Here is a 21,583-nt window from a genome sequence, read left to right on the forward strand (position 1 = left end):
TTGATCTGGCAGTAGCAGCGTTTACATGGGGACTTTTTTGTCATTCTGATTTAAATCATTTCGGATGAGGATCTCTGGTCACCTGTTTACAAGTGACGTGATCTTTTCCGATCCACTGTTTACATGCTCCACCCTGTTAATCGGATCAGCCGTGTTCCAGCCGTGTGACACGTGGAGATCGACGTAAACATCACGCAATGTATCAAGAGTCCATTCATCTATTCAGCACAGGATTTGCAATTGTTTTAACACTTTTATCAAGGCAGCTCCATTATAAATCCATTATCAGTGTCGCAGACGAGCTCTGCTAAGAAACTGCCATTTTAAAGTGCGTATATGACGACGTCACTACCCATTTATGTCAAGACAGAGCATGCGCAGACCAGACGCAGCCTAGCTATTCGGAGTTAACTGTGTACTTGAGGCTCGGATTGGCAAAGTGAATATACCACCCTTCAGCCTTTTTATTCAGATTGGGATGTTTATATGGAGCATTTTTATACTGTTTGATCATGGAGCATGGGTCTCCTGTCAATCAAATCAAAATCTTGTCAAATAGCAGAGATCCTAAGCATAAACCATAGTTCTGGGATGAGTAGGCCTACTTCTGTAGTTATAAAGCTTTAATTACACTGTAATTAAAGCTTCATAACTACAGACTGGCACTTTACACTGTAAAGTGCCAGTCATATCAAATTTGCGGGCCGCACGAACATTAAACTTTCAAAATAAGGCGGGGGCCGCAAACTATCATCCCGCGGGCCGCAAATGGCCCGCGGGCCGCGAGTTTGAGACCCCTACATTGTAGACCCAGCTATTGTGAAAGCCAGCTCCATGGCAAGCGTTTAGCTAAAACTAAAAACATTATTAATTGTATTAAAATACAGGATATCTAATAAAATCTCGAGTGTCATTAGTATGAAAATCAATTTGTCATTAGCCTCAGTGTTGCTAATTGGTTCCGGCAACCATTTCTATATAACAAGTGTTTACCAACATCTTAGCACGGTAATTATACCAAAGTATAGAACAGCAAATCAAACCCTGAGTGTCATTCCTATGAAATATGTAATTGACCTAAAAATGAATAAGCATTGAGTAAAGTTTGTATTGAAATCCCTGATCTTAAACCCCTGGAGGGCAAGGAAAAACTTAAAACCCCCTTCTGTGGAAAAGTGAGAAACAATTGAGAACTGACCCCAGATGGAGGAATCCCCCTTCCAGAATGATCAGGCTGCAATTAATTGATGCCGAGTGGCAGAATATTATGTTATAGTGCTAAAACCAATTCAAAAAATACTTTCTTCCTTATATTTAATGTGTTTTGTCTTCCTGGTGGCATACCACATTTTGATTGTGTAGATCAATTTTCTATTTTTAAATTATGCAAACTAGTGAAGAAAAACAAAATGTTTAAGATTATGGGTAAATAAAGACAAAGTTAAAAACCAATATAGGTGTTTATTTTTGCTTTCTTGATCACATTTTCCTAATGGTACTCCTCTGAGATCACTAACAGATGTTAGCATTTCAAAAAGGCTTTGTGCCCAAAAAGAGTGGAATTTATATTTGTAGATATTTCTTTTTATGTTTGCATTTTATTTAAATTTCAAAATGCACTAAACCACAGGTGTCAAACTCAAGGCCCGGGGGCCAGATCTGGCCCGCGGCCTCATTTTATGTGGCCCGTGAACGTTATATCATCTGCGTGAACTTCCTGTTTCTAGCACATTTTCAAAACATATATTGCCATTTATTTGTTACCAATCCTCCCCTTTTAAAATAAATTGAAAATTTGTTGAACAAGGACTTACTGGCTTTAGATGTCAAAAGTGGCTTTCTATCAATATTGTGTGTGTGTGATAACGTAAGGTGGTCATAGATTTATATGGGTTCACAGTCAGAACGGCCCTCTAAGGGAAACCATAACTACGAAGTGGCCCGTCCACAAAAATGAGTTCGACACCCCCGCACTAAGCAATTACAGCTAAAACATTTAAAGATAACACTACCCCTTTCAATTTAAGTTGCACCATCATTTATAAACATGTCAAGAATGTTGGTTCAAGCTGCAAAATGTAATAAAATTTGAATGTTCCATTTGAATTATTATTTTGTACATACCTTAAAAAAATCAAGTTGTAAGCGAATGATGGTAATATAAGAGTGGCTGCTTGCTGGTACGACATGTGGCGGTTAACATTGTGATCCAATTGGGGGAGGGGGGGCATAACAAATCCATGTATATCCCCAAAAGATTATGTCACTATGTTACGTTTTCCCAAACACTTAACTTTGAAGCCATTTAAATTGAATGCTAAAGCCAATATGTTCATGAGAGGGCTTCAAGATGAATATTTACATTTCATATGTTCATACGTTCTAGTCCAGTGTTTTGGTGTGAAAACTCTTCAAAACACATTCTGACCTAACTGTATACATTTTATATGATAAATAAAACTAACTTTGTGTCTTGAATAATGTTTTATCTTTATATCTTTATCCCTACCCCTTTAATACCCACCAACAGAAAGATGCTGTTTGACACCCCTGACGATGATGCCAATTACAATCCATTGCCCGAAGATCGGCCAGGGGGGTTTGCTTGGGGAGAGTGACCACCACACTTTGAAGGTTAATGAGAACCTGTTGTTGTCAAGTAGCTTCCGAAAATGTTTCACCTGAGTGATGAGATGTATTGCTATGATTTTGTTTTATTCATGGGTGGACAATGGAAAAATTGAAAAGAGAAAAAGAGTTTGAGAAAGCCATTTGTTATTTTGGTTTAGGTTTTTCAAAATGGATTCTAATTGTCCGAACAATTTGCGGAGAGTCGTGAAGACTCGTGTTTTCTCTCTTATGTGTGGACAATTAAGTTATATGGTTTCAATTAGTTTGTCTGTAAGGGTGAAATCCAAAAAGGTGAACTGTTTTGTAATTCTGTTCAACACAGTAAATTTACAGCTTCTGGTTGACTCTGGTTTCTTGTTTTATTTTACTATCTTTTTTTTATATGCAGAATACTGTACAAATTGTCATGAATGTGATTGTTTTTTCTTTTCAATTAAATATTATTTGCTCGTTGAACATTGTAAAACCTGGTCATTATAACGTCATCTTAACTTTACATCTGTCATATAGATTGTAATGTGATAGACTTTTGAGTTAACCAAATGTCTGATTCCAACACAGAAATAATCACGGGCAAAGGTTGCTTAGCATGCATTTGGGGTGGGGGGTTTATTAATCCAATCACTGTATAAACACTGGAAATTTAATTGATATTTTTTTAGGAAATTTTGATTTATAACCGATGCTATCTAAACAAGGAGGCTAGGCTAGGTATTCACACCAACATGCACAAGGGCTGAGAAAGAAAACAAAAATAACAATTTCTGAAATTTCTGTTTTCTAAATTTTCTTTCTGATGTTAACAGTACGGCTTGCCAATAAATATATACTTGGGCAGCCTCTTTATTTTTTAATTTTTTTATTTTTAAGCAATAAAAAGGGACGAGAAAGTTATCTCGTCAGGACGAGAAAGTTATCTCGTCAGGACGAGCAAGTTTCTGGTTTGGACGAGAAACTTTCTGGTTAGAATGAGAAAGTTTCTCGTCAGGACGAGAAACAAATTTCTTTCTTTTTTTTTTTCCCCATGTCACTTTAGGGGCTCCGTAAATTTGTGAGATTAACAACTGAGTTTTGCTGCCAAATCTATGCTGTCATTCCAAACCTTATAGGAATTTCGGAGAACGATTTTGATATTTGACACAAAAAAAAAGTCAAATTACTGATGAATTGGTGTCATCATGAAAACATAGAACAACTTATTTTGTCATCCCTTTGAGGGACTCTGTTGTAAAGGTCGTCAATATTTCACAAGCAATGTTTTTGCTCTGTAAAGTGAAATGGGCATTTATTTTCAATAATATTCGTCAATTTTGAGCTTCTATAAATAATTAATTTCCCCAGGAATTCCCTTTTTCATAAGAAAAATAGACACGTGCAGGCACTCTTGATGTGACATCAATTAACTGGAGTTAGACACTTTAAGACAATTAACTTAAGTTACTTATGTCTGTGATCACTCGTAACCAAAATTAGTGTAAATCTAAGTCTTGCACACTCCATCATCTGAAAATATCACGACACACCTCTAGATATGTAAAAGAAGATTGAAGAAATTACTTACTTTCAGTTTCTCTTGGGCTGGGTCTGTTTTTCTTTACTAATAATTAGGGGTGTGTAGCTCTCCAGAAAAGACAATTTGATAGTTTTAGATACATGACACAGGTGCGAAACGATTGTTTGATTTTAAATGCGAATGAATCGGTTCAGTGGGATTAATATTGGATTGTAAATAGTACGCTCAGTTCAAGAGGGTATAATGCAATTGAAAAATATGTAACTGACTAGTGCTGGAAGGAGTATGCAAATCGCTGTTGAGAGTCCGGTTAGAACTCCAATAATGAGGAGATGGTCTTGTGGTTCAGGTCTTTTAATAAAGTTGCAGTCAAAGCACACATTTCTTGACGCTTCAAAACGCTCTATTCGTGTGGTTCTAAAGGAAATAATAAACATTGAACATTGCATGTTACTAATTAGCAGTGAAACGTGGATTGTACAGACAAACAAACAGTGGTATTAATGCTGTAACTTACTTGTCTCACGCACAACTCAAAGCAGGATAAATGTGGACTACAACTCAAACTTAGCTCGATAGACAGACTGACACGATTCTCCCCTCTTCCTCCTTCTTATATACGCACGCACGCCCACGCACGTGAGTTGGAGCACTAAACTCCGCCCTCTTAAAGGAGCCGCTGTCACAGTCTCTGAGCAGCCTTTTCTACAGCCGCCCCCATATTCACCTGTGAATATGAACAACAGAAAAGGTTACACAAAGGGTAATTAATCGTCCTTCGGCAGAGCAGGTAGGCTGATGAGTCTTGCCACAGGTCGGACGTAAGTTCTTCCCTTCACAGTCACTTCGGCTGATCTGATTCGAGTGTCTGGTCCAGGAAAGACCTGAGAGACTTTCCCTACAGGCCAGAATGCCCGTGGCAGCTGCTTGTCCACAATCATAACTACATCTCCCACTTGCAGATTAGCTGATTGATTTTGCCACTTGTGGCGGGCTTGAAGTCCTGGCAGATAGTGTCGCAGGAAGTGCTGCCAGAAATGGTCTGCTAGCACCTGACTGTGCCGCCATCTTCTTCGGCCAAGTATCTCGGAGTCCTCATAGACGACTTGTGGCAGCGAGGCGTCCCGCCGCCCCATGAGGAGACAATTGGGGGTAATGGGGTCAGGGTCCGCAATCTCAGATGAAGTGTATCCCAGAGGTTTTGAATTGAGCATCCCCTCAATCTCAACTAGTACTGTGCGTAATACCTCATCTGTAACGATCTGGGCTCCGATGGTGACTTGAAGGGCAGTCTTCAATGAGCGAATTTCCCGCTCCCAGCATCCGCCAAAGTGTGGGGAACCAGGAGGGTTAAAGGCAAACCTGATTTGTTGGCCAGCAAGCTGTTGCTGGAGCTCAGGATGAAGATCTTGAAATGCTTCCTGTAGTTCTCGTTCGCCTCCTCTGAAGTTTGTTCCCTGGTCACAGAGAATCTCTTGGGGTTTCCCTCGTCTGGCTATAAAGCGTCTCAGGGCCATCAGGAACGCTTCTGTGTCCATACTCTTTTCGTTCCTGCGTCCAATCTTGATGGTGTATGGCCCAAAACAATCTACGCCGGTGGAATAGAATGCAGGTTTGAAGAGACGCAGTCTGGCCGGAGGGAGGTCCGCCATCCGTGGAGGATTTGGTCGTCCTTTCCACTCCTTGCACTTCACACAGGCTCTCTGATGCCGGCGTACGGCTTCGCGTCCACGTAGCACCCAGTACTTCCTCCGGATTTCGGCAAACACTCGTTCTGGCCCGGGATGCTGTAGCTTTACATCATAATCCTGTATGATGAGTCTGGTCAGAGCATGTTTAGGGTCCAGAACAATGGGGTGCACTTCATCCGCTGTCAGGAGGGGGAGACGGCGAAGACGGCCTCCTACTCTGATAAGACCTGTTTGTTTATCAAACTCAGGTGCAAGTGGGATAAGTCGACTTGATTTAGCAATGGGTTTGTTGACCTTTAACTGGGTGACATCCTCAGGGAATGACTCTCTTTGAGATTGTTGCAAGGTTTCCAGCTCAGCAGCAGCATAGGAATCAGTCGTGAGGGGCTTCTTGGAGTCGGCCGCCCCATGGAACTGCCGGGCAGTGGCCTCAATGAAACTGTCCCATGTCTCGTATTGAAGAGGATCTGGAAGACTAGAACTGGACAGAGTTAGCACGAGATTATGTTTCAGCTCACCTTCTGTCGTCATGTGCTGACTTGAGCTGTTGCTTGGAGAGTCCAGTCCGCATTTCTCCACACTTCCACCTTCATCCTCACTCTTTAAAGGAAGACCAGTCAGTGTGATTGCCACATCCACCTCTTCTTCTTTAATGTGGGGAGACGCTTCCTCCTCTTCCATTACTTGGAAGGGCTTCGCTTCCTCTTGCTCTTTAATGAAGAGGGGCTCTGTTTGCTTTGCCACCTCGTCAGGTGCCTCTTGAATATTCAGAGGCTTCTGCACTTCCTGTTTGATGTGGGGGCAGTCAATCTCATTCACTTCAATGGAGGAGGCCTCTGGCTGCTCCTCCTTTCTCACTTGAGGGAGCACCCACTTGTCTTCTTTCACATGCATGGGTTCTTTGTTCTGGGCTAGCTTCTTAATGCGGGGTGACTGTCGCTGAGGACGAACATCTACACTGATATCTGCCTTTTGAAATCCAAATCGAGTCTTCTTGAAAACAGCGTCCTGTCTTGACCGAACTGTTAGCTTCTCGCTGCGGTAGGGAAGCACCTCCATCTGCCATATCTTCTCAACGCATGAGAAGAGCTCTGTGGATGAAGGGGTGGACGTAAAAAGGCAGTGACTTACATTCGGGCTTGACTTAATGGCTTGGGCTGGCCCTTGTAGAGTCCATCCGAGGCGTGTCTTTACAGCTGCTGGCCCACCAGGTGGTCCTGATCTGACTGGCTCTATTGGTGTGATGAGGTGCGTGTTGTCAGCACCAATCAGCAGCATCGGCTGGACCCTGTTCAGTGACAGAAGAGGCAAACCTGACAGATGTTTATACTTCTGCTTAAGTGCGGCAACTGGATGAGAATGCTTTGCTAGACTCAGTTGAGCGGCTGTGAAGGCATTCGGGATACTATATATCTTGTCAGGGCTGTCAGCTGGCGAAATCGTGAACGAAACTGACGCTCCATGGAGCTGATCCAGTCCTGATCGGATTGTACGGAGAGCCATCACCTCCTTTCTTCCTTGAAGGCACAACTGTTTGGCAGCAGGCTGGAGCAGTATTGTCCGCTCAGAGCCATCATCTAAAATTGCATATGTCTCCAAGGATTTGTCACCGTTCCTCAGGAAGACTTTGCTGATCTTCAGCAACACCTTCCGGTTGTAGACTGGACGGTCTGCATACAGGACTCTGTTGGTTGTGCTTACGAGGCAGCTTCCTGTTGGCGGTGAATGCGGCGCTTGTTCCTCCTCCTGTCCCCTCTCATTCACGTCATGCAGCACAAGCAGATGTTTCCTGCCACAGTCCTTACAGGGGGCTTTGAGCGTGCACTTTGCCGCTTGATGATTGCGTCCACAACGCCAGCACTTCTTATTGACTTTAATCCACGTCACCTTTTGTTCCCTAGTCAAGTCCTTAAAATTAGAGCAGCTGTTTAGGAAGTGCTTGTCATTATCACAATATGGGCAGTAGGCCTTTCTCCTTTCCATCGCATTTGCCTTGTCAGCTGACTGTCCAGAGGCAGGTGGGTCTGCTGCACAGCTTGATCCCAAAGCTTTCTCAGTGTTCAGGAGGATAGTAGCAGACTTACTTGAAGATTTAGGAGTGCGCTTGTTATCATGCCTCTTGGTGGATGACTCGTCTCTCTTGGGGGGCGTAATGCTGTCTTCCTGGACTTCTAACTCATATTCCAGCCAATCAGCAAATTCGAAAAGGGTCGGAATGGAAACTCTAAGTGGATGGATGAATCTTTTAAAGCTGGCATTGAGGTCGTGAGGGAGTTTACTTAAGAGCCTCGAGACATGAGAGCCACAGGTTAATTCAACCTGACCTTGTCGACCCAGCTGTTCTAACATGCCCACTAGTGAGCGCACATTGAGAGCGAATAAACGAAAGCTGTTAGCATCACCGCTACGTATGTTTGGACCATCCATTAGCGCTGCAATCCGTTGCACAGCAAGCTTGTGGGGCTGTCCATACATCTTGGTGAGAGCCAGCATCGTATTTGTGTAGGGTAGCCTGGAATTACAATAAGAGTCAGCCACGAGTGAGGCTTCTTCACACTTAAGATGATCAGTGAGAATCTGGTACTTGTATCTCTCAGTGGCGTCATGCGGTAATAAATTCTCTAAGGCTAACTTCATACGTGCGAACCCTCTGGGGTCTGGTGATGTGAGGCTGGGAATGGTGGGCTTTGGTCCTCTGTATGTGGTCTCTCTCTGGGGAACATGAGAGTAGGGCACTGGGGGGAAGGCTGAATCTCTGCCAGCGTAGGAATCTTCATACTGGGGGTCACTAGCTCTGAATGAGTGAGCGGGATGCCTTTGGCCATACATGTCAGCACGAGACGCACATTGCGGGGGTGTGGCTGCGTAGTATGGACTATATCCTTGATCTGCGGGTGGCTGTGAAACTTTGACTTGTGAGAAGTCCTGTATCAGGTTTCCGGACGACCCGCGTGCCTGATCTTGAAGCTGTGAGTGGGCTGGATTGTCCAGTTGGCTTCTGGTCGGGCGTTGATTGCCTCCGTCAAACCCACTGCGGTATGTGCCTGGAGGTGGGAGGTTAGGAGGAGGAGGATTGGACTGTAAGGCGGTCATCAGGCTCTGAAACTGTTTGCGGAGTTCAGCATTTTCTCGGCGCATCTCTTTAAGGGCGGCATTAAACTCACTGAGTGTGTTGACATCCTGCCCCCTGGTGGTTTGCAACATGAAATGCTGAGACCCCTGCTCGTGCTCAACATCCCTCAAATTTCCCGTGTCAAAGCCCTGGCTAGCCGGTGGTGATGGGGATCTACTAGTTGAGCGCTCCGTAGCTACGTGCTCCTCTGGTAATGCTCTAGTAGGAGCAGCTGGTCTTCGGAATTTACTCAGCGCACCTGGCCCACTTAAGTCATAATCAGACATACAGGAAGGCACCAATTTCAATTGTTTGGGTTTGCCGCCAGGTGCTGCTAATTCTGAGTCCTGCATCTTCAAACAGCGATTTGCCATCCGGCTCGAAGGACCATTGAAAAATATGTAACTAACTAGTGCTGGAAGGAGTATGCAAATCGCTGTTGAGAGTCCGGTTAGAACTCCAATAATGAGGAGATGGTCTTGTGGTTCAGGTCTTTTAATAAAGTTGCAGTCAAAGCACACATTTCTTGACGCTTCAAAACGCTCTATTCGTGTGGTTCTAAAGGAAATAATAAACATTGAACATTGCATGTTACTAATTAGCAGTGAAACGTGGATTGTACAGACAAACAAACAGTGGTATTAATGCTGTAACTTACTTGTCTCACGCACAACTCAAAGCAGGATAAATGTGGACTACAACTCAAACTTAGCTCGATAGACAGACTGACACGATTCTCCCCTCTTCCTCCTTCTTATATACACGCACGCACGCCCACGCACGTGAGTTGGAGCACTAAACTCCGCCCTCTTAAAGGAGCCGCTGTCACAGTCTCTGAGCAGCCTTTTCTACAGCAATGACTTTTTTTGTCATTTTAGATATATTATAACTTGTCAATACTGTAAATGTGCCATTTCCTTCTAAGATACTGTATATCTCTCCATCCATTATCTATACCGCTTCTCCTCACTAGGGTCACGGGAGGCGCTGGAGCCTATCCCAGCTATCTTCGGGCAGTAGGCGGGGGACACCCTGAACTGGTTGCCAGCCAATTGCAGGGCACACAGAGACGAACAACCATCCGCGCTCACACTCATACCTAGGGGCAATTTAGAGCGTCCAATCAACCTGCCATGATTGCTTTTGGAATGTGGGAGGAAACCGGAGTACCCGGAGGAAACCCACGCAGGCACGGGGAGAACATGCAAACTCCACACAGGATGGCCGGAGCCGGGATTGAACCCACGAACGATCCTGTCTCTCACTGTGGGGCCATTGTGCTTACCAGTCGGCCACCGTGCTGCCCTTATCTCTCCAATAAAAGAAAATCAAATCATAACTCGATATTTTTCAAAGTTGAATGATTAAATTTGGTTTGATTTGATGCACTCCCATCTTTTAAATCAAAACATTTTTTTTTTGTTTTGTTCAAACCGTTTTTTGTTACATACCCTAGTAATAATGGATGAATACATGAAAGTCTGTTAAGACGCGCAGGTATGCTTCAGCCTCAAGAAAGAAAAAGGTTCCTTCTGGAGGACCACAGTTGTGCCCTGGTGTACCCACTATCCAGTGCTTTTTGGTCGGCGGCAGAAAAAGGCTCCATTCCAGCTGGGAAGACCAAAGTCGCGCACTAGTGTGCCCAATCAAGACTGCTTGTTAGCCTGCCAAGGTCATGCTGATATCGTGGGGCATAAAGTACAAGACCAAAGGTGGAGATGTCAGCTGTTTACAGCAGGAGTCTTCAAACCTGTTCTTCCAGGGTGGTTGTCCTGCCTGTTTTCAATCTCTCCCTGCTGAAACACACCTGATTCAAATGATTAGGATGGTTATCTATAGCTTCTGCAGACCTTGCTGATTAGCTGATCATTTGAATCAGGTGTGTTGCAGCAGGGACAGATGGAGAACATGTAGGACACCGGCCCTCAAGGAGCAGGATCAAGAACTCCTGGTTTCCAGCATTGAATGTGGGCTTAATGTCGAGAGAAATTGCCGAATGTAAATAAGATCAAACCCGTATCTTAGTCAAGGGCGAAGGTTTGTGAGTGAGTGCCCATGTAGCAAATGTTCTTTTTTTAACGTGGTGCGCAAAAGGTTGCAAAGATATTCGCCAGAAGTTATTCCCAAACAGAATGTTTGCAAACAGTTGTTCCTGTTGCGAAGAAAATTTTAACCTGTACAATTTTGATGATGACAAGACAAACTCTTTGCAACATTAAAACTTTTAGCAAAGGTTTTTGCATTCTTTACTAGCCCTGATAATCAAGCGTTTGCTACTTCGCTAATACCTCAGTGAGATACCATCTTTAACATTGCTAAATGTAAGAAAATCGTCACCAAAATTTACGTGCACATCTCTCCGCATGTACAGTTTAACCTCTGAAAATATAAAAAAATGATCGCCTTGATATTTTGGATTTTATGAACGCAAACCCTTTTCCTCTTATAATGTGGTTGCTTGAGAAAAGGCTGAATAACCTTAAAATCCCAAATATTGGTGCCATTATTTTTGATATTTTCAAAGCGGGCATGAGTGCACATAGATTTTGGTAGCGATGGGTCACAGTTCTCAAACATTGGACGATAATAAGCTTTTTTTTAACCACAGTCTGTGATGACAGTTCCCAAGGGAAGCCTCGTTGGCTGAACCAGAACAAGGGACAAGTGGTAGCAAGACAATGATCTTTACATTAGGAGGTGTCCGATAATCGAGTCTGAGGAGCCACATTGGTGGTAAATATTGTCCCCAAGTGAAGCCGTAAAGAAGCTAATGCTCCAGGGATGACTACCGTCAATCCTAGTTAAAAAAAAAGCCATTTCATTTGAAACTTCAACCACCCTTTATCTTCCAAATCTGAATCATTGAAATTGTCGCTGCAAATTACACTCTTCTGTCTTGGTCAATGCCATTTGCTGTATTTTTACTACTGTCAGACAACCAGGTCTTTAAAAGATGATTACAGTGGCATACTATAAGTACTATTTCCTGTGACAATTATTAATGGCTATGACTTTAAAAGTTCCATAAAGTTCCGAATCATCTTTTATTTATGTATTCATTTATTTTATTTATTTATTTATTTATTATTTTTGAAACTGCTACCGTTGGAAAGCACGGCAATCACAGAAATCGACAACATACAGTCCTCTCAATAAGTATTGGAACGGCATAGCCAATTCCTTTGTTTTTGTTTTTTTGTACAAAAGACTTTGTAGTTTTCCGATCCAAAGATGAACATGAGAAAGTTGTGCATTCCATATTTTATTTGTAATTACATTTACTTGTGTTAGGATGGGGTGCTCCGTCTCAGATGGCAGATGTTAAATCAATGTTGAATTAGGGTTAAGAAGGTTAATGTTTTTTTGTGTTTGTTTCAGTTGAAGTCTGATTGTCAATCAACGTTGGTTCAACATTTTGTCAGCATTGAAGTTTGTGATTCCAAATCGACATTAAATCCACATTTTATTTTGGTTGAATTAGGAAATTTGAAAGTTTCAACGTAGATTCAACCCTTAAGCCAAACCACGTTGATTCACCAATATTTTGCTATCAGGGGCACCACTCAAATGTATTGGAATGGACATTATTAAATTAAAGTGTATATTTACTATTTGATGGCATAACCCTTACTTACAATGACTGCATCAAGAGAGACTACAACACTTGACGCGTCTCACAAAAATTATGGTCTTCCAAAGATATTAGATTGTGTATCCTGTATAAAATACGCAGAACGAAAATTATATACTGTCAATTGAATGTACTATACGTTAACTTAAACATTCGTTTCTCTTTGTGAACGTCATCTAGCGCTTTGTTACAGCTCCAGCAGCTGTGAAATGCGCTATATAAATAAAATTGTATTGTATTGTATCTAGTACAGCTTCCGGTACATATTGGTGCTGCAGAACTGACGTCACACTTTGGGGGAGGAAAAAAAAGAACGCTTACAGCAGCTGGTTATTCTTCGACGACCTACTGTACAGGAGAACTATAACGCTACTTCTTTGTACGTTAGTGGAACAACAGAAAAAGGTAGGAGTTCTGCTTGAATAATTTTACGCTTAATATGTATTATATAAACCGCAGGTTCACTGCCTATATGAGTTATGTCATCCTTAATCTTGATTCCGTCGAGCACTAGCTTGGCAGCTAATTCAAGCAAACGACTTGTTTTTCAGAGCTTCAATATTATGAAAACATACACTCGATGTAAATTGCTTAATTCACCGAATATGTGATGATCCGCGCCACTTTGTCAGGTCGCCGTTTAATTTAAAGTAACCAATTTAAAGCTAGCATCTCCGCTATTTCAAAATAAAACAAATTCGACCTAAATTTTAGATACGTGGATGTACATTTGTAGCGCTTGTATTCGTGCATTTAAGGTCATGTACGTCCTAACTCTTTCAAACTGACAATATCTTTGCATCTGTAAGATTTGGCCCTTTTATACTGCAATATTTTTCCTGGCTCTTACTTTTTCACTGATCCGTATCATAATATCTGAAAATGCTGATATTGTATTTTATGGTGCAATTTTATCAATTACTTCTTTGTTTGTGGTCAAATTATCTTGGAGAATGTTGCGTTTGTAGTTTTAACGAAGCAAGGGCTTGCCGGCCATTTCGAACGGGGAACCGCCCAGCGGAGGTGCATTGCTACAATTTGGCATGGCTGAAGTCCTGCAATGATATGCCGGACATACTCGCTGTTAATGATTGACACGTTTTCCCCGCTTAAGGGATTCGAATTATGTACATACAAACGTAAACTATATTTCACGTTTTCCCCGCTTAAGGGATTCGAATTATGTACATACAAACGTAAACTATATTTTTGAGTGGAGAATTTTTAAGATAAAAAATGGCGCCGTTGGCCGTTTTATTCGTATCTTTACCAAGCGCTTCTCACGGGGCAATTCAAGGTAATAACCACTAGGGTTGCTCAGTGCTCCATCAGATTGTCAAACTCCGGATTTACTTTCATTTCCTCATCACATTTACGATCAAGAGTGCGGTGCCAGTTAATGAAATATATACGCGTCAGTTTTCCTAGTCAATATATACAATATATAAATAAATGCACCTGCTGATGCAGACTGATTTAATCCATATCAAAAGAATACATACTTGGTCTATTAGGCCAGTGGTTCTCAGACGGGGGTACTAGTACCCCTGGAGGTACTTGAAGGAACTCCAGGGGGTACACAAGATTTTAAATAAAACAAAAATATAACAATCCAAAATAATTATTGTATTAAAATATAAGGTCATAAAACAAATTTTATGTTCAGTATCTTATTCAATATCATTATTTTAAAAACCCAGGTTCCCCCCAACCTAGACTGCTTCGACCCAACTTGTCACATGCCACCTCTTGTTACCTGTCAATCACCTGAAGAGAGTTAATGGGTACTTGGCTGAAAAACATTTCACAGGGGGGACATCACTGATAAAAGTTTGAGAACCACTGTATTAGTCCATGGTTTTATTTCAACTCAACTTTATTTGTAGAAGACATTTAACAACAAATGCCGCAAAATGTTGGCCCAATCCCAATACCCCACTTTGCACCCTTGTGTCCCTCAATTGCACAGTCCCGACGATGCTGCACGTGTGTAGGGTGTCCCAATTCTCAGAAATGCTCGTCATCCCGCCCTTTTTGCGCCCTTGCTCCACACTTCAGCTGGGCCCGTATCCATGGCACCTCAGCCGAAGCTGATTTGCCCACACCTGAATTTGACCAAAATAGAAGAAAACTGATGATATTTGTTGGAATTGCTGTGCCAGTTCCGAAAAAAATCTCTTAAAGTGTACATATCAAATTATTACATAGTTTCTCATTTGTTTATCTATAATTTCAATCAATGTTTTAAAGTCACGTACTTGGCGCATGCACCGCAGATCGTGCAGGAACTGCAAATAGTACAAATAATAGTCATAGTTCGCACCGATCGCAAGACCGAGCCTGAGTTTTTGCTTTACTATTAGTTTACTGAAGTTTTTATATAATTTTAAACCGTAATATTGCCAAAACAACAAGCCGTGCCCCCATGCCCAATGACACAAGGGAATAAGTTGATGACGTCACACGCACTGTCCCAATTTTGCAATTCTTGTATGCTTTAAACTAGGGGTGTCTCGGTCCGATATTTACATTGGATCAGATTACGATATTTATATCTAATCAGATTCCGATATTAGCCAAAAAAACAGTATTGAATTTTATCAAACTTCATTCATTATTAGTACTCATAGACAAACCGTTCAATCGAGAATCCACTCCTGGTCTTGTATCCAGCAGTGTTGAGAGTGAGTGTGCATAGCCCATGTGATCAAAACTACCACTCCTGTAAAGGAGCTAGAGAAGATGTCGGCGGTGACGTTTATGGTAAAAAATAAAATAAAAATTAACTTGCGCACGCACTGCTGTCATTCACTTGAATGAGATCCGTAGCACAGTTTCCCCTTGGTTGTCACCCGCATGACGGTTGTGGCCCCGCCTCAGGGGTGAAACCTTCAGACGGCTGGCTACCCAAGGGGTCGGAGGAAGGAGCATGTTGACGAGCGGTCACACCTTTTCCTTTTTTACTGTATTTACACCTTCGCTGCTTGATTTACAAAATCAATGCACATGGTACAAACAAACAAGTCCTTACCCAAATAATATCAGGAGGGACATACATTTGTTTAAATTAAATTATTCCTTGTTTTTATGTGATTTCAATGAGGGCTTGTGGCAAATATGTTGTTACTTTGAGTATTGTTCTTTCCCACTGCATAAATGCATCGCTCCGTTTGTGAGAGACAGTGTGTAAGATCTTTCTCATTCAATGTCAAACACTGGCAAACACACACTGTTTTGGTTGTTATAAGCGTGAGTTCACTGAATAATGACTCCTTCATCCATAGTAGACGCTACAATATGATAGCACTCCAGAAAGAACATCGTGTTAGTTTTAGTGTTACATCAAACACACGCCGGAAACTGTGTGTGCTAACTACACAGTCACGGTTCCAATTACGACTGTAGGCTACATGTCAGAAATTAAATCAGGCATCAGCCACAACGTGCTTCCTTTCTAGTTGATCAAGAATTCTCCATCATGCTGCCATGAAAATGTGGTTTGCATCTTATGTATTTGTGGCTGAAAAGCAATGCACCAAATAAATAAATATATAAATGAACTACTCATCGACTTCTTAAATTAATTGTCCATGATTTGGATCGTCAATGTCGTCATGATTAGTCGACTAATCTTGGTAGCCCAGGTGTTTACGTGACAAAGCACACTCACCCAGCCTCCACTCGCAAACTAAAATGCTTGGGGAAAGCTCTGTGCATAGCTCTGCACCAAGGCATGTCTACCACCAGATTTTGACTTGACCCTAGAAAGCAAAGTCATCAAATACCAACGGCAGCCGAGCTTAAACATCTGAAGTAGATTTGATGACTTTGCAAATTGTCAGACAAAAGCAATGCAACAGAATGGATGTTTGTGGACATAGGGACGAACGTGTGGTCAGCAAATGTGCAGCGGCTCAAAACACAAAAAAAAAAACAGGTCAACTAATCAACTAACTAATCCCTTGCTGTTAACACAGTTGTATGCAGTAGATATGACTGTTGCACTTAAACAACTGCAACTGTTACAAAATGCTCTCCATACTGTTTGCCGTTGTTCATAATAAGAATGAAAATGATGCCATGCCCCATCATAATGAGTAGGCAATCTTGGTGATGAGGTCTGACTTTGTATTTAAAGGTGGTATTCGAAAGTGAGTTATGAAGGTCAGGTGGCAGAGTGTTCCTCAGCTGGGGAACAGAGTGGCTCAAGGCTCTGCTCCTTATGGTGCTGAGACGGACACGCGCAACAGACAGATAGGTGGAGGAGGCGGTTTGAGGGTGCCAACTGGAGTGGTAATATGGAGGAGGTCAGACAGGTATGAAGGAGTAAGGTTATGAATGGCTTTGAAGGTAGGAAGAAGCATTTTAAATTGGATACGGAATTTGACTGGGAGCCAATTACGGTGTTGAAGAACAGGAGTGATGTGATTGTAGGAGGGCGTTCTTGTGAATGCATGTGCCACTGGGTTCTGGATTAGTTGATCAACGTCTTTAGGCTTTACTGGCAAATTTTCAGTTGGATTTGTTCTGATGCTGTATATTAAAATGTAAAATAAGATATTTCTTGTTGCCAGTATGTGGCGCTATAAGTAAAGCAAATAAATGTTTGAAAGTGACTTAAAACATTCGTAGAGGAAGCCGAGTAATGTTCAGAAGAAGCTCATTTTGAAGTTTTGGTCCAGCGACTGCAAGCGCCCTGTCTCCACTGCTTTTTAACCTTGACTGGGCGCAGATTAACAACAATTGGTCACTTGACTGCAGGGTTCTTACTGGAATATTTAAACGCAGCATTTCCGACAAGTATATTGGTGCCAGATCGTTCAAATATTTTTACACAAACAATACAATTTTGAGACGAATTCTAAAAGACACAGGGAGTCAATGAAGTTACTACTGCAATGCAGTTGTAAAATGTGCGCCACAAATGTAAATAAACATATAATCTGATAAACATAAATTAATCTTGTTTTCATCATCACCCATGAAACCCTACTCACAACAGCATGTATCATCCTGTGCAGTTATTGAAAATGTTAATTGTAGTTTTAATAATTAACAAATCTGCATGTTAAATCGGGAAAATGATATTACAGCAATCCAGATTATCAATTTAAAATCCAGGAGAGCCTATTAATTGAGTAATCGCATGAGTAAATTATTAGTGTGGGAAATTTGTGTATTCCTTTAAGACCAGTGCCTGTGGTGCTGCCTCCATAAGTTTCATAGCATAAACAGAACACAGTCACTGACACTAGGTCACATCATGGAGCTAATGAATTAACAGCCAATAATCAAATATTACTCCCTTCCTTACTCACAACTGAATTGTCTACTTAAAAATATTCTAGCTATTTTAGTCATGTCAGAGGAATCCGAAATGTTCGGATTTGAACGAACTCGTTGCCACTTGTAAACAGGCGCAGAAGGTAAGAAAACTTCCGGCCGAAATATCGTAGGTTTTTGTTGTGTTTTTCAAACTTCAAATAAGGATGCAACTACAGCGAGTTCCAATACTGCGGGATTTATTGACGTTCACTTCAACTCGACATTCACTGAACTAACTGATCCCCGTAGCGCCCGCCCATTGCCCCCGATAAGGCCAATGGACCATACCACTACATAAGGGGTGTCTGGGTTAAACCATCACCATACAGTGCACACAAACAGATCACACCACCGTTTTCGTCGAAATTAAAGATATTTTGCTGCTTTAAAAAATGCTTGCCCAGTCGGGCAAGTTGCCCATAATTTTACCTTGCCCGTGGCCAAATTTCACTTGCCCCGGGCAATCGGGAAGCGGTTAATCGCGAACCCTGCACAGGATCAGTTCTACCTGTCAGCTGCCAGCTCCTTACGGACATATGCTTCATTGACTGTTTCTTAATGCCTGCAACGTCTGCAACATAGAACTCATGAAGGAATAACATAATCCTGGGTCAGCAGACACCTAATTAATGTGTTAATACATGATACATTTTTATATAAGCAACCCTGATGATTGTAACGTATTTTTAATTCTTTCTAGGCAGGAACTGTCCGAACAAAAAATTCATGCAATTTGTAATTAGACATTTTGTCATACAAAAAGTCACTCAGGGCAAGGTAATTTAATCTTCCGGCAAGAGAAAAAAAATTGTCACTTGCCCAAGTTGGGCAAGTAATTTGGCCACTCGGGCAAGGCAAATTTTAGTGGCACTTGCCCTATGGGCAAGCAGTTTTTAAAGTTAACTTCGAACCCTGGTAATGTAATTTTGACAACATTTATTGTGCAGACATCAAAAGTCAAAACTAAGGACCGTATTGTGAAGAACAAATCACATTTGTATTATAAGCCTTCAATATACTACATCCATTTTCTGAATCGCACAAATGAATATACTTTTACGTCACTTTTCTTTCCACTGATGTATGAGATAATTCTTGTTTCGGTGTGTGTGCAGCCTTATTTTGTATGAATTTTCTGTCCATACAGTTGTTAAATTGCCTGCGATTTTTCTGTTCAAAGTTGGACATGCTCCTCTTTTACACGGTTCCAGCGCAACCTTCTGTATGTGAAGTTTACTCTGTCACCCAAGCAACATTAGGATTAGCGTCAGTATTTGATTATTTTAGCAATTTGTATGGCTTCTCAGTCTTTCCCTCAGTTAATTACTTGCCGTAATCCCTTTGTGAGAACAATACTTGTAAGAAGTGTAAATTCTGTCATGCTCTGTAGCTCTCTCTCATGAGCTGTATGACAAGGGTTCTCCAAAATGCTCAGTCTGATTTGAATGGACAATTTCAATACATCCTATGGTCATGAAAATACGATCATAGAACAAACAACAATCCATCACTTCGTTTAATTTATACTACACCATATGCGAAGTACTTTGTTACAGCTCTAGCTGTTGTAAGATGCGCTATATAAACTAAGTTGTATTGTAATACACAACCATTGTACTGCCCGAAGATAGCTGGGATAGGATGCAGGATAATGGATGGATATTGCAATACAATGCAGTAAGCATTTTTGGAATAAGGATTTTAACAATTGGATAAATAGGTTCTGGAGAAATCAACTTTTTGTGTGTGCGCTCGGTGTGTAAATCTCTCTATGAAAGATGATTCAATACGTATCTCGATACATGGGGTACAATTCGATTCAAGGACGGTTCGGTTTTAAACTGTAACGATTCGGTTCGACACAATTCGATTCACATCAGTGCAGAGCACGATTGTTTGATCAACTTTCCATTATCAAATTAATTGATAATCATTTTTGATATGATTAATAGCACAAATAACTTACCATATTTTCCGGGCCATAGGGTGCTCTTTAAAGTCCCTAATCTTCCCCAAAACAAACAAAGCGCCCTGTAAAGCGACGCGCCCATTATATGGACTAAGCATCACTCGCGACCATCAACCCTTTTACTCATTGGGCTGTTCGGAGTGCATGTTAGCACACCCTGCTGGACAGAGTCTGAGTCATCTATGCTTCTAATTGACCGTGACTTATACATTATGTGACTTTGGTGTTTGGGTGATGGTGTAGGAGAAAGCTGGACAAAAGGGCAGCTGTCCACAATGTTGTAGTCTGTCTTATCATTTATGTTATTGCAAGCAAGAAACGTCCCAGGTTTAGACAACAGACGGCAAAAAGCCTAAAGCACAACAGCACATCTCTCTAAACAGCCATGCACACCTCTCTAAACAGCCATGTGATTGGCTGAGTCTGAGTGGCTCCCAAGAAGCCATTGCTGTAATTGGCTAAGGCTGCGTGGCTCCCAAGAAGCCATTGCTATAATCTTTTTGTGTTATTTTTATTTCTTTTGGGTATATAGATGGCATGAGAGACACATGTTTTGTGTTAATCTTATTTCTTTGTTTCATTGTTTGCTTGTATGCTGAGTTTTTTTTTTAAATTTTGATTTGAAACCGTGACTCTAAGGAGTGTGGTGACCAGTGAAGTCCCTCCCCTGACGTTGTCTAGTAGACTATTGCCAAGACACCTTTTATTGGTTAGAGTCATTGTTATTGGCAATGATTCCTAATAGTTTCATGACATCTGTCATTGAAACGGGGTGATACCTCTGGCAATGATCCCTTAGGGGATTGAGTCCTGGTGAGCTGGCATCAGCTAGCGTGAGCAGCTGAGCTAGCGTGAGCAGCTGAGCTAGCGCGAGCAGCTGAGCTAGCGCGAGCAGCTGAGCTAGCGCGAGCAGCTGAGCTAGCGCGAGCAGCTGAGCTAGCGCGAGCAGCTGTGCTAGCGCGAGCAGCTGTGCTAGCGCGAGCAGCTGTGCTAGCGCGAGCAGCTGTGCTAGCGCGAGCAGCTGTGCTAGCACCTTGTAGTGCGGCGCGCCTAGTATATGCATTAAATACGGAAATAGCACCCTCAACTGGTGTTGCGCCCTTTGATGCAAGCGCGTCTTATGTCCGTAAAAATACGGTAATTTAAAAATATAAACATTCTTGGAATTAGCACATTTACTTTGGAAGGAGGGTTCAAGTGCAATTGGCTGGTGACCAGTTCAGAATGTACCACACGCACGCGACCTTTTTGACGATAAGTGGTCCAAACTTTTTTTTTTTTTTTCTTTTTTTTTTGCATTTTTGGACAATTTATAGAACAAACCAGTAACTGAATCATAATTTGGGCAAACCGGAAGAATGAAGAATGGAAATTAAAAGATTTTAACACAATAATCCATTGTTTAATTGCAGCTCTAATTCAGATCGAGGCACAACCAGCTGTCCTTTGACCTCATCCTTGACTTGGTTGTTGTTGCACACACTTGTTAGTGAAATGCTGTCGAGTCAGTATGGCATAACGTGACTCTAATATTTTTATCATGTCCCGAAAGCCCTCATTCAACACAGAGTATGTTCATACATCGTTAACAATAAACCGGGTCATTGAGGCTGTTATTACGTTTCCTCTCACTGAGTTGTGGGCGAGTTTCGATCAGAAGAATTCATGTAGGTTTGCGTCTTTTTCTGTACGTGTGTTAGTGTTAGCCTGA

General features: G+C 41.7%; 2 protein-coding genes across 5 annotated transcripts in view; both read left to right on the forward strand.

The window, feature by feature from the left end:
• derl2 (derlin 2) overlaps positions 1-3,087 on the forward strand; it is a 37,239-nt gene extending 34,152 nt beyond the window's left edge. Inside the window, exon 7 of the mRNA XM_088281232.1 lies at positions 2,531-3,087. Within this exon, the coding sequence (XP_088137358.1) occupies positions 2,531-2,618 (88 nt within the window). The 3' untranslated portion in view covers positions 2,619-3,087. The remainder of the gene's footprint in view (positions 1-2,530) is intronic.
• Positions 3,088-12,851: 9,764 nt separating this feature from the next.
• The window catches only part of sptan1 (spectrin alpha, non-erythrocytic 1), a 116,413-nt gene continuing 107,681 nt past the window's right edge, over positions 12,852-21,583 (forward strand). For all 4 annotated transcript variants that reach the window (XM_088281261.1, XM_088281262.1, XM_088281263.1 and 1 more), the window contains exon 1: positions 12,852-12,983. The gene's annotated coding sequence lies outside the window, so the exon portion shown is untranslated. The remainder of the gene's footprint in view (positions 12,984-21,583) is intronic.

The sequence above is a fragment of the Idiotropiscis lumnitzeri genome, chromosome 18 (assembly GCF_059441095.1).
Source record: "Idiotropiscis lumnitzeri isolate Australia: NSW breed Sydney's pygmy pipehorse chromosome 18, RoL_Ilum_1.0, whole genome shotgun sequence".
Taxonomy (NCBI): domain Eukaryota; kingdom Metazoa; phylum Chordata; class Actinopteri; order Syngnathiformes; family Syngnathidae; genus Idiotropiscis; species Idiotropiscis lumnitzeri.